Here is a 13,115-nt window from a genome sequence, read left to right as displayed (position 1 = left end):
TTGAACATTAGCAATAGAGTAAAACAGCTTCGACTGAATCACGTCTTTAACATTTTTCATGAAAAATGTCCAGATTATTTGAATTTTAGAAGAAATTGTTCATCCAGATCAACTAGATCAAGTAAGCATAATTTCTTTTTACCAAGGGTTGAGAAAATGGAATCAGAAACGTTTTATTTTAACGGCACCAAAGACTGGAATTCTCTCCCTGATAAAATAAAATGTATAAATGTATTTCATTCAAATATGCAGTTAAAAAAACATTTACTCAATGAAATGAAGAAAATGGCAGATAGTGACTTCTTGTATTATTGATCCACATTGTCTTGTTCATACATAGTTATTACAGTTGTTATTTATTCCAACAATGTAGTGTTGCAATGTAAGATATTTAAAGTATTCTTACGTGTTTCAAATCAATGTCTTTCAATATCTTTTTGTTTGCATTGTTTTATTATGCTAATAATGATAATATATTGTGTATGTCATATTATAAGATCAGAAGGACCCCATTGGAAATAAGCCATATGGGAGGTATTTATAGTCCCAGTTAACGGGATTTAACTGAACTGAAAAAGTCCCATGGCTTTCATGAGTTATCCTTGGCATAGGTATATACATTAATTTACTCACTGTGCTCTTAAAGTCAAATAGCTGTTAAACTTTACCTTTTTATCTTACGTATTTAACAACAACTTTTGTTTTAACTATGTTCCTCTGCGATATTGTCTTGTATTTATATTATATATGTGCCTATTCCTAAATAAATAAACTTTAAAAAAAAAAAAAAAAAAAAAAAAAAAAAAAAAAAAGACCTAGCCATATTTCGGCTTTCAACCGTACTACATTTACCGCTTGCCTGTAACCGGACGAGTGACGTAACAAGATGGCTGTCGATGGTGTAAACATGATCAACATGTGAAAGCAGATTTCTCATTTTTTTCAATTTGGAGAATGGGGATGAAATACTGTTCAATTATTCCTTGGATCATTTTAAGTAGTTTAAGAATTTCTCAGTGTGTGACGTTGCATGTTAAGAGATTAGATATAAAATCGGAACGCAATGAGTAGTAGATCACACGCGAGAGACAGCAGCGTGATTCCGCCGGTGAAGGGAATATTGCGTCATGTAAAATGGGAACACTTACTGGCCGGTGTGAGTGGAGGAGCGGCGTCGACTTTGCTACTCCACCCATTAGACTTAGTGAAAATAAGATTTCAAGGTACAAATTATGGAGTTTCATAACGTGCATTGTCCATTTGACCTTGCCTCCCAACACGGCAACAATCTGAGCAGGCCTGGAGGTTATAAGATTTTCTTGAGAACGTTTTCATACTCAAACTCGAACTCCGTGCTCTAAATCGTACTCATACTCAAAAGTGAAGGTTATAAAACTTTTATAAAATTATTCTCGTACTCAAAAGGAGTACATGCTCAAGATTTTTCCAGTATGTTTCGAAGCTTGCTCAGAGTTGTACTCAAAAGAATTAAATATATTTGAGTATGAGAACAGTAAAAGTTTTATAACCTCCAGGCCAGGTCTCGGTACATTGAGACCCTTTTTATAAGCTAGTTTGATTGATTGGTTTAGTTCTCTCAATGCATATTAGCCTATAATATAAATTTAATCCAGATTAGACTAAAGTCGCATTTTTGATTTTTGGTGATATTTAGTCAATTATCACCTTTCAGTTTCACCACAGACAATGAAAATGTTAAGATTCTGCCGGTTTTATTATTTTTATTTTTAACAATGGACATTTACACTTAAAATGCATCAAATGGAATTGTACTTTTGGAAAAGTCATATCCCTTTGCTAGGGTTCATTGATGTAATACGGAAGTTCCGAGTTCCCCAAGAGTTATTTCCCTTTGTCGAACTCTTCCGTAAATTATGACGTAAAATATGATGACAGTGGGTACATTTGCTAATTACTATCGTTGTATTATTTCTTAAAAGATGATATCCAGAGTTTCTGAGACCATCCTATCTCAGGGAAAAGGCAACTTTAGTGAGTTTATGAGTATTGGATAACAAAATGGTTTAAGGTAGTACTCTACATCGTCATAATGGCTGACTTCCTTTAAAAACATGGATGAAAAAATCGATATCGGCAGTATTGGACTTTTCCTTTTCCATTTAAATACCTAGTCGAGTAGCTCAGTAGGTTAAAATACCTACTGCTGAACTGTAGATCGCAGGTTCGAGTCCAGCAGGGGTTTTAAATTTTTTTCAGATTACCTTGTACTAAAACTGTATTTTTTGACAAAATAAAGTAAATTTGAAAATTTTCAAATTCAAAATATTGTTGTACATATTCTCCACTTTTCATTTGCATAAAATTTCTCTGGTGTAGCGTACCTCCTTAAACAAATATTGTTAATTGCCATCTTTCTTTGATAAAAGCGTCACTCATGTAGAAGAGGAAACGAATAATGATTCAATAGCCAATTTGATGATCTTATTGAAACAAATTATGCTTGATATGGCCAGAATATGCATACCAGTGATTGATATAAACAAAAGTTACACTTTTATTACATTAATTGTACGTAATCGTTATGTACAATGCCAGTCTACGATATAATGTATACATTGTGTACCCACCATACGTCATAAAATGCGAAAGAGTTCGACAAAGGGAAATAACTTTTGGGTAACTCGGAACTTGCGTATTGGCTGTTGAACTGTTTTTCTTATGTAAACCTTATGAACCATTTAGGGCACTGCAGACTTTTCTGCCTGTCTTATATCCTGCCACATACACAGCCTATAGAACCATGTTAATCATTATTAGTTTAGTTGCGTGAATGTGCAGAGATAAGTTCTGTTTCTTAATTGGTTTATGTAATTGGTTTTACAGTAAATGAAGGAACCCATGCAGTGGGCCATCACGTGGCAAGACCGGAGTACCGAGGTATCGTCCATGCCATCAGAACCATCCAGAAAACCAGCGGTTTCACAGGCCTCTACCAGGGAGTCAAACCAAATGTCTTGGGCTCTGCCTCATCTTGGGGTTTCTACTTCATGTTGTAAGATGGGTTTGTTATTGATTTCTTTTTCTAATGAAGGGAAATACCAAAATGTATAAATTTTCAAACCAGAAAGAACTTTTCTATGATTAGGTTTGTTTGGTGTTTTTTTTTTTAAATCATGGTACCTAGAATAATGTTTGACATGTGGAGTGAGGTTTTGGGCTTCTCTTAGAAAATTTAAACATTTTGGAAATAAAGAATAGTAATATGGAACAAGCTGTATGATGTGTATTTTTATTTGATTCTAGTTACAACACTCTGAAGACATTCATGCAGGATGGAGACTCAAAGGTAGACTTGGGGGCACGGAAGCACACCCTAGCAGCTTCTGGAGCAGGTGAGAGTCGTGTACCAGATGGTAGGTAGACGGATATCACTTCAAAATTTCTGGGTTGTAGCCAAATGGGTCTTTAAATTTTGAAACGATACAGGTCAAATATAAAGGGGCCCAGATTTCATAAAGAAAAATCAGATGAAGGGGCAGTTAAGTCTTTCAATACCCATACAGCTCTGTCTACCATATTTTTTGTATTCCATTCAATATGTATGGTATGTAAATATGATTTGAAGTTGTGTGATTTTATGTCATTCATTAATGTACAACTTTTGATTTTAAAGCTTAATGCATATTATTAAGAGGTTATGATTTCACACAGAAAGTGCTAAGGCACATTATTACGATGGTATGATTTGACACAGAAAGTGCTTAAGGGAAGTTGATAAGAGGGTATGATTTGACATGGAAATTTCCTATGGTACATTATTAAGTCCTTAAAGCACGTTATTAAGAGGGTATGATTTGACATAGAAAGTGCGACACATTATCAAGAGGGTATGATTTGACATGAAAGTATATCAGTGTAAGGTGGTCTTTGTGCTTTCTGTGTAAGCAACATTTTAAATATTCTAAAATTCAAAAGTGTGAATGAAGTATGACTGACTTTGATACACTCACTGTGTTAATCATTTCTCACAAAGTTGATCAATCAGCAGTTGGATGAATACCTGTATCTGTAAATTGGGTCAATTATTGCTGCATACGAATTTTATCACCGATGCCTTATTTTACAGGTCTGATGACCCTTGTGCTGACCAATCCAGTGTGGGTCGTGAAGACGAGACTGTGTTTGCAGTACGACACCAATGCTAGCTCTATCAAATCAGAGAAATACTACTCAGGAATGTTTGATGCCTTATGCAAGATTTACAAACACGAAGGGGTCCGAGGCTGGTACAAGGTACTAAGTGTAACATGGTACTATATGGGTAGCTTACAATATAGTCTACGAGTGGAAAGGTCATGCCAAAATTGAGAGGCAGGGTTGGAGTTTCAGCTAAGCCGGCTATTTCTCAGTCAAGTGGGAATAAAAATTTTATGATAGCCATGTGGTCAGACTAATTTTAACAGCCAGTGTACAACAAATGTCAAAAATAAGCTGTATTAGTAAATTTATTTATATAAAACAAATAAACATTACATAATTGAAAATAAAAAATGACAGATTTCGAAGAGGGTTGGCAAGTTTTGAGTGTATTCATCTCTGTTACTAGCTTATGATTTCATGGAGTTTCCGACCCTCGGAGAGGGTTAAAAAAATGCCTCTCTTGTAATTTTTTTCTGAAATGAAAGATTTTATTAAAAAAAGCCAGTTGATATTGATGTGATTATTTAGAAAAAATAATTTTGCCTGTGGTGACTACACTGTAGTTCAGTTTTCAGATAATTAGGGTTCAAAATATTTGTTGTCCTCTGTATTTTCAGTTAAGGGAGGGAACAAATGTATTTTTTTTTTAACTTTTTGATTCCTGCACCCCTGGGGCATTAGGGGAGGAGCAAAAACTGCTCAAAAGTGACCAATTTTCAAATATCTTCTCAAGAACTGCACATGTGTAAGAAAAGCTGAATGCATTTAGATGTAAAGCATTTAGATGTAATCTTTTACCAAAATTGTAAATTTCATGATCCTATGGATAGGGGTTCTGACCCCAGGGTGGGGACAAACTTAGTATATAGTGTTTATGTTTAAGTTTGCTGATACTGTATAAAATCTAAATGCATACCAAGGACTAGCAGAAAAAGATATACAAAAAATGATGAATTTTACAGCCCAGGGTTTTGACTCGAGAATGGGTCCAAATTAGTTATATCTTTTAATGTTTTATGCACTTATGAGGGCATTGAAGTTGTAAGAACACATCTTGTTTTATACTTTTGCTGAATGTTAAAATTTAGCTTAGATATTCAGAACAGGAAATTTTTTCCAGATTTCATAGCCCTTGGGAGTAGTGATAATTTTTCACTAGTACTCAGGTGACTGATAAGTTCTGAGGGCCTCTTGTTTCATGTTTATATAGCAGAAAACAAATGGTGGACATGTGGTTACACTTTCTTAGTTTCTAAAGCATTCAAAGTCAGTTGTATACAAGGCAGGCAGTCTCACATTTATTTACAATATTGATGCTTGTAAAATTGTGTAAAACACCTAAATCATTTAGTATAGATGTTTATTGTTGTTTGTTTCATTGTGAATATAATTGTTGGTTGTTTTTTTTCCAGATTCTTTAAGTTGGAATATGTTTGCATAAATTTACAAAATTTATGTCAGATATTTGTGTTGAGGAAAAGATAGATTTTAATCCTTAATAGCTCCTGAATGTGATTTCAAAATTTAATATTGATTATATCCCTCGTAGTAATTTTCTCTAGTGACTGAATCAGTTTTAAATGCTATCCTTTGTTTTGTTTCAGGGATTTTTGCCCGGCATGTTTGGAATTTCTCATGGTGTCATACAGTTTGTGTGTTACGAAGAAATGAAAACCAAGTACAACAACTTCAAACAGAGACCAATAGATGAAAGACTGGTAAGTAGTCTCCAAATCTCCAAATCGGCCGGTGTTCTTATGCCTTCACAAAGACCAAAGTCATTTTTTTTAATCCAACAGTATTATCAAATTACGAAGACAAAAATCTCAAAATCAGACAGCATTGCCAAGTCCTCACAAAGTTCAAAATCATTCTCAAAATTTTTCAATATTGTTAAGCCCTCCTGTTATTACTTAACAGAATAGCTATAGAAGCTGAGGTGGGTGTTTGTGTGTGTATACATATGTATGTAAGTAAATAGCATCAGAACTTTAGTGCTGCATTGCAGTTCTAATTATAATTTATTAGATTAAAAACCTTAAAGGAATCTTGTTTATATGGAACCAGTGTACATTAAATTTGTAGCTCACATGAGCTTTTCTGATCACTTTTTGTCTGGCGTCCATCCGTCCATGAACTTTTAACATTTTTTAGCTCACCTGACCCGACCCGAGGTAGGTGGGGCCACAACAGGGATAAAAATTTTACATGTGAATATACAGTGTATAGGGAAAATCTTTTAAAATCTTCTCAAGAACCACTGGACCAGAAAAGTTCAAATTTACATGAAAGTTTTCTGACATAGAGCACATCAATCTCATTAAAATCAGATCCTCGATCTGCTCCTCTTTCTTCATCTTTTTTTTTCTTGTCGCTACACGAGCCTGTAGCGACAAAATGAAGAAAGAGGAGCGGATCGAGGATCTGATTTTAATCAGATTGAGAGCACATTCAAGTTTCTGCAAATCATAGCCATGGGTGTTAGGGTGGGACCACAGCAGAGGATCAAAATGTTGAATGCTGATATATAGGAAAATTCTTTAAAAATGTCTTTTGAACTGTTTAAGCTAGGGCTTCCACATTTCATATGTACATTCTTTATAATAGAGACCTTTCATGTGATGCGATGGTGTGTGATCTTGTGACCTTAACCTGGAAGTTTGACCTACTCTTAATAAAAATGTAACCTTTTCGATATCTCCTCAATATCTCCAGAGATAGAGCGTTCTTGAAAAAATCTTTTAAAATTCACAACAGCCAAACAATAGCAGGGACTCAGGGAAGTGATGTGGCCCATGAGCCTCTTGTTAACTTCTTCTCAAGAATCACAGGACTAATTTCAGCCAGACTTGCAACAAAACATGCTTGGGTAAAGGGAAATGTAAAGTGACTCAAGTTCTCTGAGGAAGAAATGGAATGCATTTTATAAATTAAAAAATTTATAGATTTTAGATCTGACATCCAGAATATATAATATTTAATTGTATACATTAGCTTATGTATCCTCGGAAGTTATTATCAATGTCGTAACAGTACATTTGATACATTTAGCATGTTTAGTTTGTGACAACCTATCAGATTAATATTATTTTGTATAAAGTACATATGATAAGCCAGAGTAACTTCCTTTCTAATCCTCTTCTTCTATCTTTGAATGAATGCCTATTAGAGTGGATGTGTGAGTAAATGGTAGATAAAATACCCTGTACCCCCTAGTCAGATGGGTTTGTAAAGGCATGATGTTAAAACCCCGACTATCATTATGTGAATAAATGTTGTGTGAACCTGGAGAAAAAAAGTTCTCTGTAGAAATGTAAAATGGTATGATTCGTCTATAGAAATGTAAAGTGGTATGATTCTTCTATAGAAATGTAAAGTGGTATGATTCTTCTATAGAAATGTAAAGTGGTATGATTCTTCTATCATTCTATAGAAATGTAAAGTGATGTGAATCTTCTATAGAAATGTAAAGTGACGTGAATCTTGTATAGAAATGTAAAGTGACGTGAATCTTCTATAGAAATGTAAAGTGATGTGAATCTTCTATAGAAATGTAAAGTGATGTGAATCTTCTATAGAAATGTAAAGTGGTATGATTCTTCTGTCATTCTATAGAAATGTAAAGTGGTATGATTCTTCTATCATTCTATAGAAATGTAAAGTGGTATGATTCTTCTATCATTCTATAGAAATGTAAAGTGATGTGAATCTTCTATAGAAATGTAAAGTGATGTGAATCTTCTATAGATATGTAAAGTGACGTGACAGTGATTTTTTGGGGGCCAAAATGCCACTGATATTCGTCTGTTTCCCCTCACTAAAATTAGCTATTTTTTTCCAATTCTATATATATATTTTTCCCAATTTCAAATCTAGGGAAATTAGGCCATTTAAAAAAACGTTACGGTATATTGCTGACAAAGAGTAAATACGTTTTTTTCTTCAGTTTTATTCACCAAACCACTACACATGCAAAAGGTTTGGTAAAGAATATGTAAAACAATAGAGGCATCCATATAAGCAGATATGCAACGAAGTATATAGTTTCCAGATACACATAACATTAAGGTGGGTCCTTAGTCCTGGATTTTTGGGGTTTATGTAGCATTTTTTTGTTTGGAATCAATAAATTAACATTCAGAGTAATGAGAAAAGGCAAAATAGTTAAGGATTTCCATATTAATTTTCATTACAGACACTACTGAAGTAATGTACCCCTATGTAGATTTTTATGAAATTCATTGGAAACAGTTATCTGTTGTTATTTTATAATATAAAAAATAAAAATAATAATTTAAATTGCATTTATTTATCAGGAAACATGTCAATAACTAAAACACATGTCATTTTCAATCTGTTCATCAAGTTTTAGTACAATAAGTGCAAAATTATTGAATTAGGCTTATTCTCCAAAATGTTAAAAAACAAACAAATATGGACACAATTTCCTTATTGCATGGTTTACATATCATTTTTTCTGTTTATATTAGTAGATGTACATATGTTATATTTATTTATGGGAAAAAATCCATACCTTTCCTTAATAATTTCAAATCTGTAGCTTCCAGAGTATGTATACCCCCATAAAAAACCTAAATCTGACACCATACAACTGAGCTATTCAAAACCACTCATGGATTAAAATTGTATGTAATTTCATGAAAAGACACAGATAATAATTCCTTGTCACCTTGGTAAAATGTTTGTGAAAAATATAGGAAATCTATTGCATAATGGACTTGATAAATAATTTAATGAAAACAGAGTTATTGTCCTTGGATTCAACATTTTGAAACACATCATTGACTATTCAAATATAACTAAGACTTTTGAAATATTTTATGGCTAACAATATTTTTTACAATAACTATTGAAAAAGACTCCAACAAAATTTATGTTCCAGTCATTAAATTATTGACTTTGCAAAATCTTATGACGTCACAGGAGTGTGGAACTATGTTAAGCCTTATTCAGATATTGTTGACAATTTAGTTTGACCGCCATTATATATAGGGTCAGGCTAATAACAGGAACTGGCCAATAATATAGGGTTTACTAAAATCCGAAAAATACAAACAGGAGAAACATTCTGGAAACTTGATTATTAATATAATATTTACAAGATCATGGTTACAAATGCTGGTGAATTAATAATTTATTATTTTCTTTATGAAATTAGACAATAAATATTTCTTAGAAAAAGTAAATAATGTCTATACAAGGTGTGACTTCCAATACATATTTGATGTTAAATAATGATTTCTTTTATGATTTTAAATCAGATCTGAAATAAACCTCAAACCAAAAAAATGTTATTTGATTATTTTATGCATCTTTACCATTTTAATTTACTATGAATGATTTTTCCCAATTTGAGGAAAATGTCGCTATTTTTTCCCAATTCAAAAGGAGGGGTGGTACATGTAGTTTGAAAAACAAAACAAATCACTGCGTGAATCTTCTATAGAAATGTAAAGTGACGTGAGTCTTCGATACAAATGTAAAGTGACGTGAATCTTCTAAGTGACGTGAATCTTCTATAGAAATGTAAAGTGACGTGAATCTTTTGTAGAACTCTGCGGAATACTTGGCTTTTGCTGCCCTCTCAAAGATTCTAGCTGCCACGGTAACTTATCCATACCAGGTGGTTCGCTCTCGTCTCCAGGATCAGCACAGAAGCTACAACGGAATCAGTGACATTATACGGCAAGTGTATAGGTAAGTTGCTGCATTTATGAGTTGACTGTTCTAGGGAAGAACAATTTATTCTATAATATATTATATGAATATTGGAGATCTCTTTCAATGCTTCAAAACAGTTTTAGTATGGTATAGTAAATTTATATTTTAGTCTCTGCAAAATTTCTATGTTGAAAATCTTTTTCCCCATGTGTGACCATTGCATTATTAACCATGACAACTATGTAAGTGTTTTCTCATATAACGGAGAATTATGCATCTTTATTGTGATAATATTTTTTTCTGGTGGCAAAAAGTCCTCGAAGTTTGCACCATTTTTAAGTGATGAATATAAAGAATGTATTTATATTTATTGTAATTTTTTTCTGCTTTTGAATAAGCATTGTGACTAAGGTTTTGATAATTTATGTCTGCTTTGCTTTTGCGAATGACATTTAATCCTTCTCTAGGTTTGAAGGAATGCGAGGATTTTTTAAAGGAATGCTGGTCTATTTGTTTCATGTGACGCCTAATATCTGCATTGTGTTTCTTGTCTGGGAACAAGTAGTGGGTTACAATAAACCAAACTGACAGAGAGGACTGTAAAACACAGAAATGTTCCGAATGGACTATAGGACCCAGTGTCATGCTGTTTGTCACTTTACAGCTCACGGAGGAGAATCTTGGTGCATCCCCCGTTGGGGAGAGAAAAACAACTAAACAGAAATAATTTTTTGTTTGAAACGGCATTTTAAAACTTTTCAGGGACCAATATTTACACCCATGTAGTTATATGTGGGAAATGATGTTCATATAGTTTTTATGGTGGGTACATTTTATAGTTGGTACTGTGTAAAAATCCAATATGTGTTCTGGTTGAAGATTTCGGATGTGTATCTTTATATGTGGATTTTCTGTTGTTTACTTAAAACATGCAAGTATTTATTTTCAAAGAAGTAATTTTAGAAGTTTTTTTTTTATACATGTGTATGTACATTTACATAATGCTTTATATGATCTTAAAGAAGTCTTAATTTCATGAACATTTTCTGAGAGGTGTTATGTATAATTATATATATATATATACTGTATAATTTCCTTTATGGATATTTGATTCACAGAGGGCATATGAATTTTTATTTCTATGGAATTCACATGTAAAGGGCAAAATAACGCTTTTGTTTTTGTGGGATTCACAAATGGCATAATAAAGCTTTTACTTTGTTTCATAGATGTAAACGGCATTTTCAACCTCAAGAAGCCTTTAGTGCTGTCCACTTTGAATGCCTTCTCTGTATCCACTGAGTAATTTATTTTAAAATGAAGTAGAAGCCAGTTTGCACATTGTGATAATACTGAAGTCTTTCACACATTGACAATCCTGTTCTCTGACAGAGTTGTCCCTCTTGTAATTCTCTGTTACAGTTATCCCTCTTGTAATGGCGTAGTTTAATAAAACTACTGGGTATACACTTGCTTTGTGTGGAATTAAACAAAGTATATATACATTTGTACAATATACATTCCGTGATTTTGCTTCTGATGTACTGTGTGTACTCTATACCAAAGATAATAATATTAATAGTCATGCCTTAAGAACAAACCCTATACCATGTAAATAATACTGATATATACATAAACATCATGGGGGGGGGGGGGGGACCTTTGTTTCAATAATCATCAGTATCTTTAGTTCTAGTTCTTTTGGGAAAAAAGTTTTTATGCTTATAATCAGGATTTGGACTGCTTGATTTTATCATTGATCATGTCAACAAGTACGTAGTACCATGTTTTTCGTACTTTTATGAATTTTCATGTAAATACAGCCCAACTTGCTTCATGTTAAAGATAAAACATGTTATTTCTAGTATCGTGTATTCAATTGTTAATTCCACCTTGTCGTTATGTATAGTGTGTTTGTACTTTCTAAGGATGTTACAGTGTATCATGATGGGTTTTTGGTTTTTTTACATTATTTGTGAAACTATTTGACATATATAGATGGGATAGTGTATGATGAGTGAATGAATCTGACTGAACTTTGATGCTGGCTAACGGACAGTATGAAAAGTTATCAATATCAGGATGTTTGTAAGCTGATTTAGAATGTGAAAGGACAAATTTGTGTTTATAGTGAATTCTGTATATGATTGTCTGAATGGTAACATGTTGGTTGATTGATTATTTTCAGGTATGAAGGATTATGGGCGTTTTACAAGGGACTTGCCCCTAACCTGTTGCGAGTCACACCGGCCTGTTGTATCACTTTTCTAGTGTATGAAAATTTTATTTCACTGTTTACACACAGGGCCAAGAAGTCCTGACCAAGTGCTAGTTTTTATATGTGACAGAAGAGATTGACATTATGATCTATGTAATAATCTGCAATGTCTGCGAGGTGTGCAATTGTTCACATTTTAAAATACTCATCTCTTTGTTCATGTATGTGTGAGGTTAGAGATGTATATATCCAGTAAGACGGGAAACTTACGATGAGGATTAACATTGTTTTATTTAAATTTATTTAAAAACCATGGATCATGTTGATGTGATATTGATGTTTTATGATACATGTAGGTGACAGAGTTGGTTATCTTTGAATCCGAAAAAAACCCCAGACGAATGATTAAAACATTTATGGCAATAACATGTCACGTTCTGGTTCTTCTGTTCTGCCTGGTAATGGCCACAAACGATTGATTATTCTGCCATAGAGAGAACGCTTATAAAAATTTAAGGCAAAAATAAAAACTTAGAATATGTAAGTCTCAACATTTTTGTCAGGACACCTGCTCCCTGGAGATTTCAGGCATTGGTTAGGGACACCTGCTCCCTGGAGATTCCAGACATTGGTTAGGGACTCCCTGGGGATTTCAGGCGTTGGTTAGGGACTCCTGCTCCCTGGAGATTTCAGGCATTGGTTAGGGACTCCCTGGAGATTTCAGGCGTTGGTTAGGGAGGCCTGCTCCCTGGAGATTTCAGGCGTTGGTTAGGAACACCTGCTCCCTGGAGATTTCAGGCATTGGTTATGTTCTTTAGTGCTTTGTATGTATGAGAGGTATATTCCGCGCTTATCTGACAGTGCATTGCAATTCTGAGAAACCAGCGCACTCATTTATTACATTGATCAGCCTGTGTGTAAAATGAATTATCAACATACATACACGCTGTATAATAAAAAAAAAATGGCATTTTGATAAACATACTAGTTACAATTGTATTAGAGGTGGGACGATCCATTGGTACACCGATGC

The 13,115-nt window shown here is 33.5% G+C and overlaps 1 protein-coding gene across 2 annotated transcripts; it reads left to right on the top strand.

Annotated features, from left to right (window-relative positions):
* The first annotated feature begins 847 nt into the window (after positions 1-847).
* On the top strand, positions 848-12,510 carry LOC125646687 (mitochondrial folate transporter/carrier-like). 2 transcript variants are annotated; one of them, XM_056139836.1, is made up of 7 exons: positions 848-1,223; positions 2,866-3,034; positions 3,286-3,374; positions 4,109-4,275; positions 5,787-5,900; positions 9,755-9,900; positions 12,053-12,510. In XM_056139836.1, exons 1-7 carry the CDS (start codon positions 1,064-1,066, stop codon positions 12,183-12,185), a joined length of 978 nt encoding a protein of 325 aa, XP_055995811.1. In that variant the 5' UTR covers positions 848-1,063; the 3' UTR covers positions 12,186-12,510. The 2 variants fall into 2 exon arrangements, with proteins under 2 accessions (XP_055995811.1, XP_055995812.1); XM_056139837.1 differs by having other exon boundaries at positions 10,332-12,510.
* Positions 12,511-13,115: the final 605 nt, after the last annotated feature.

Source organism: Ostrea edulis, chromosome 6, assembly GCF_947568905.1.
Source record: "Ostrea edulis chromosome 6, xbOstEdul1.1, whole genome shotgun sequence".
Lineage (NCBI taxonomy): Eukaryota > Metazoa > Mollusca > Bivalvia > Ostreida > Ostreidae > Ostrea > Ostrea edulis.
Note: the sequence above shows the minus strand (reverse complement) of the source record. Positions and strands in the feature narration are given on the sequence as shown.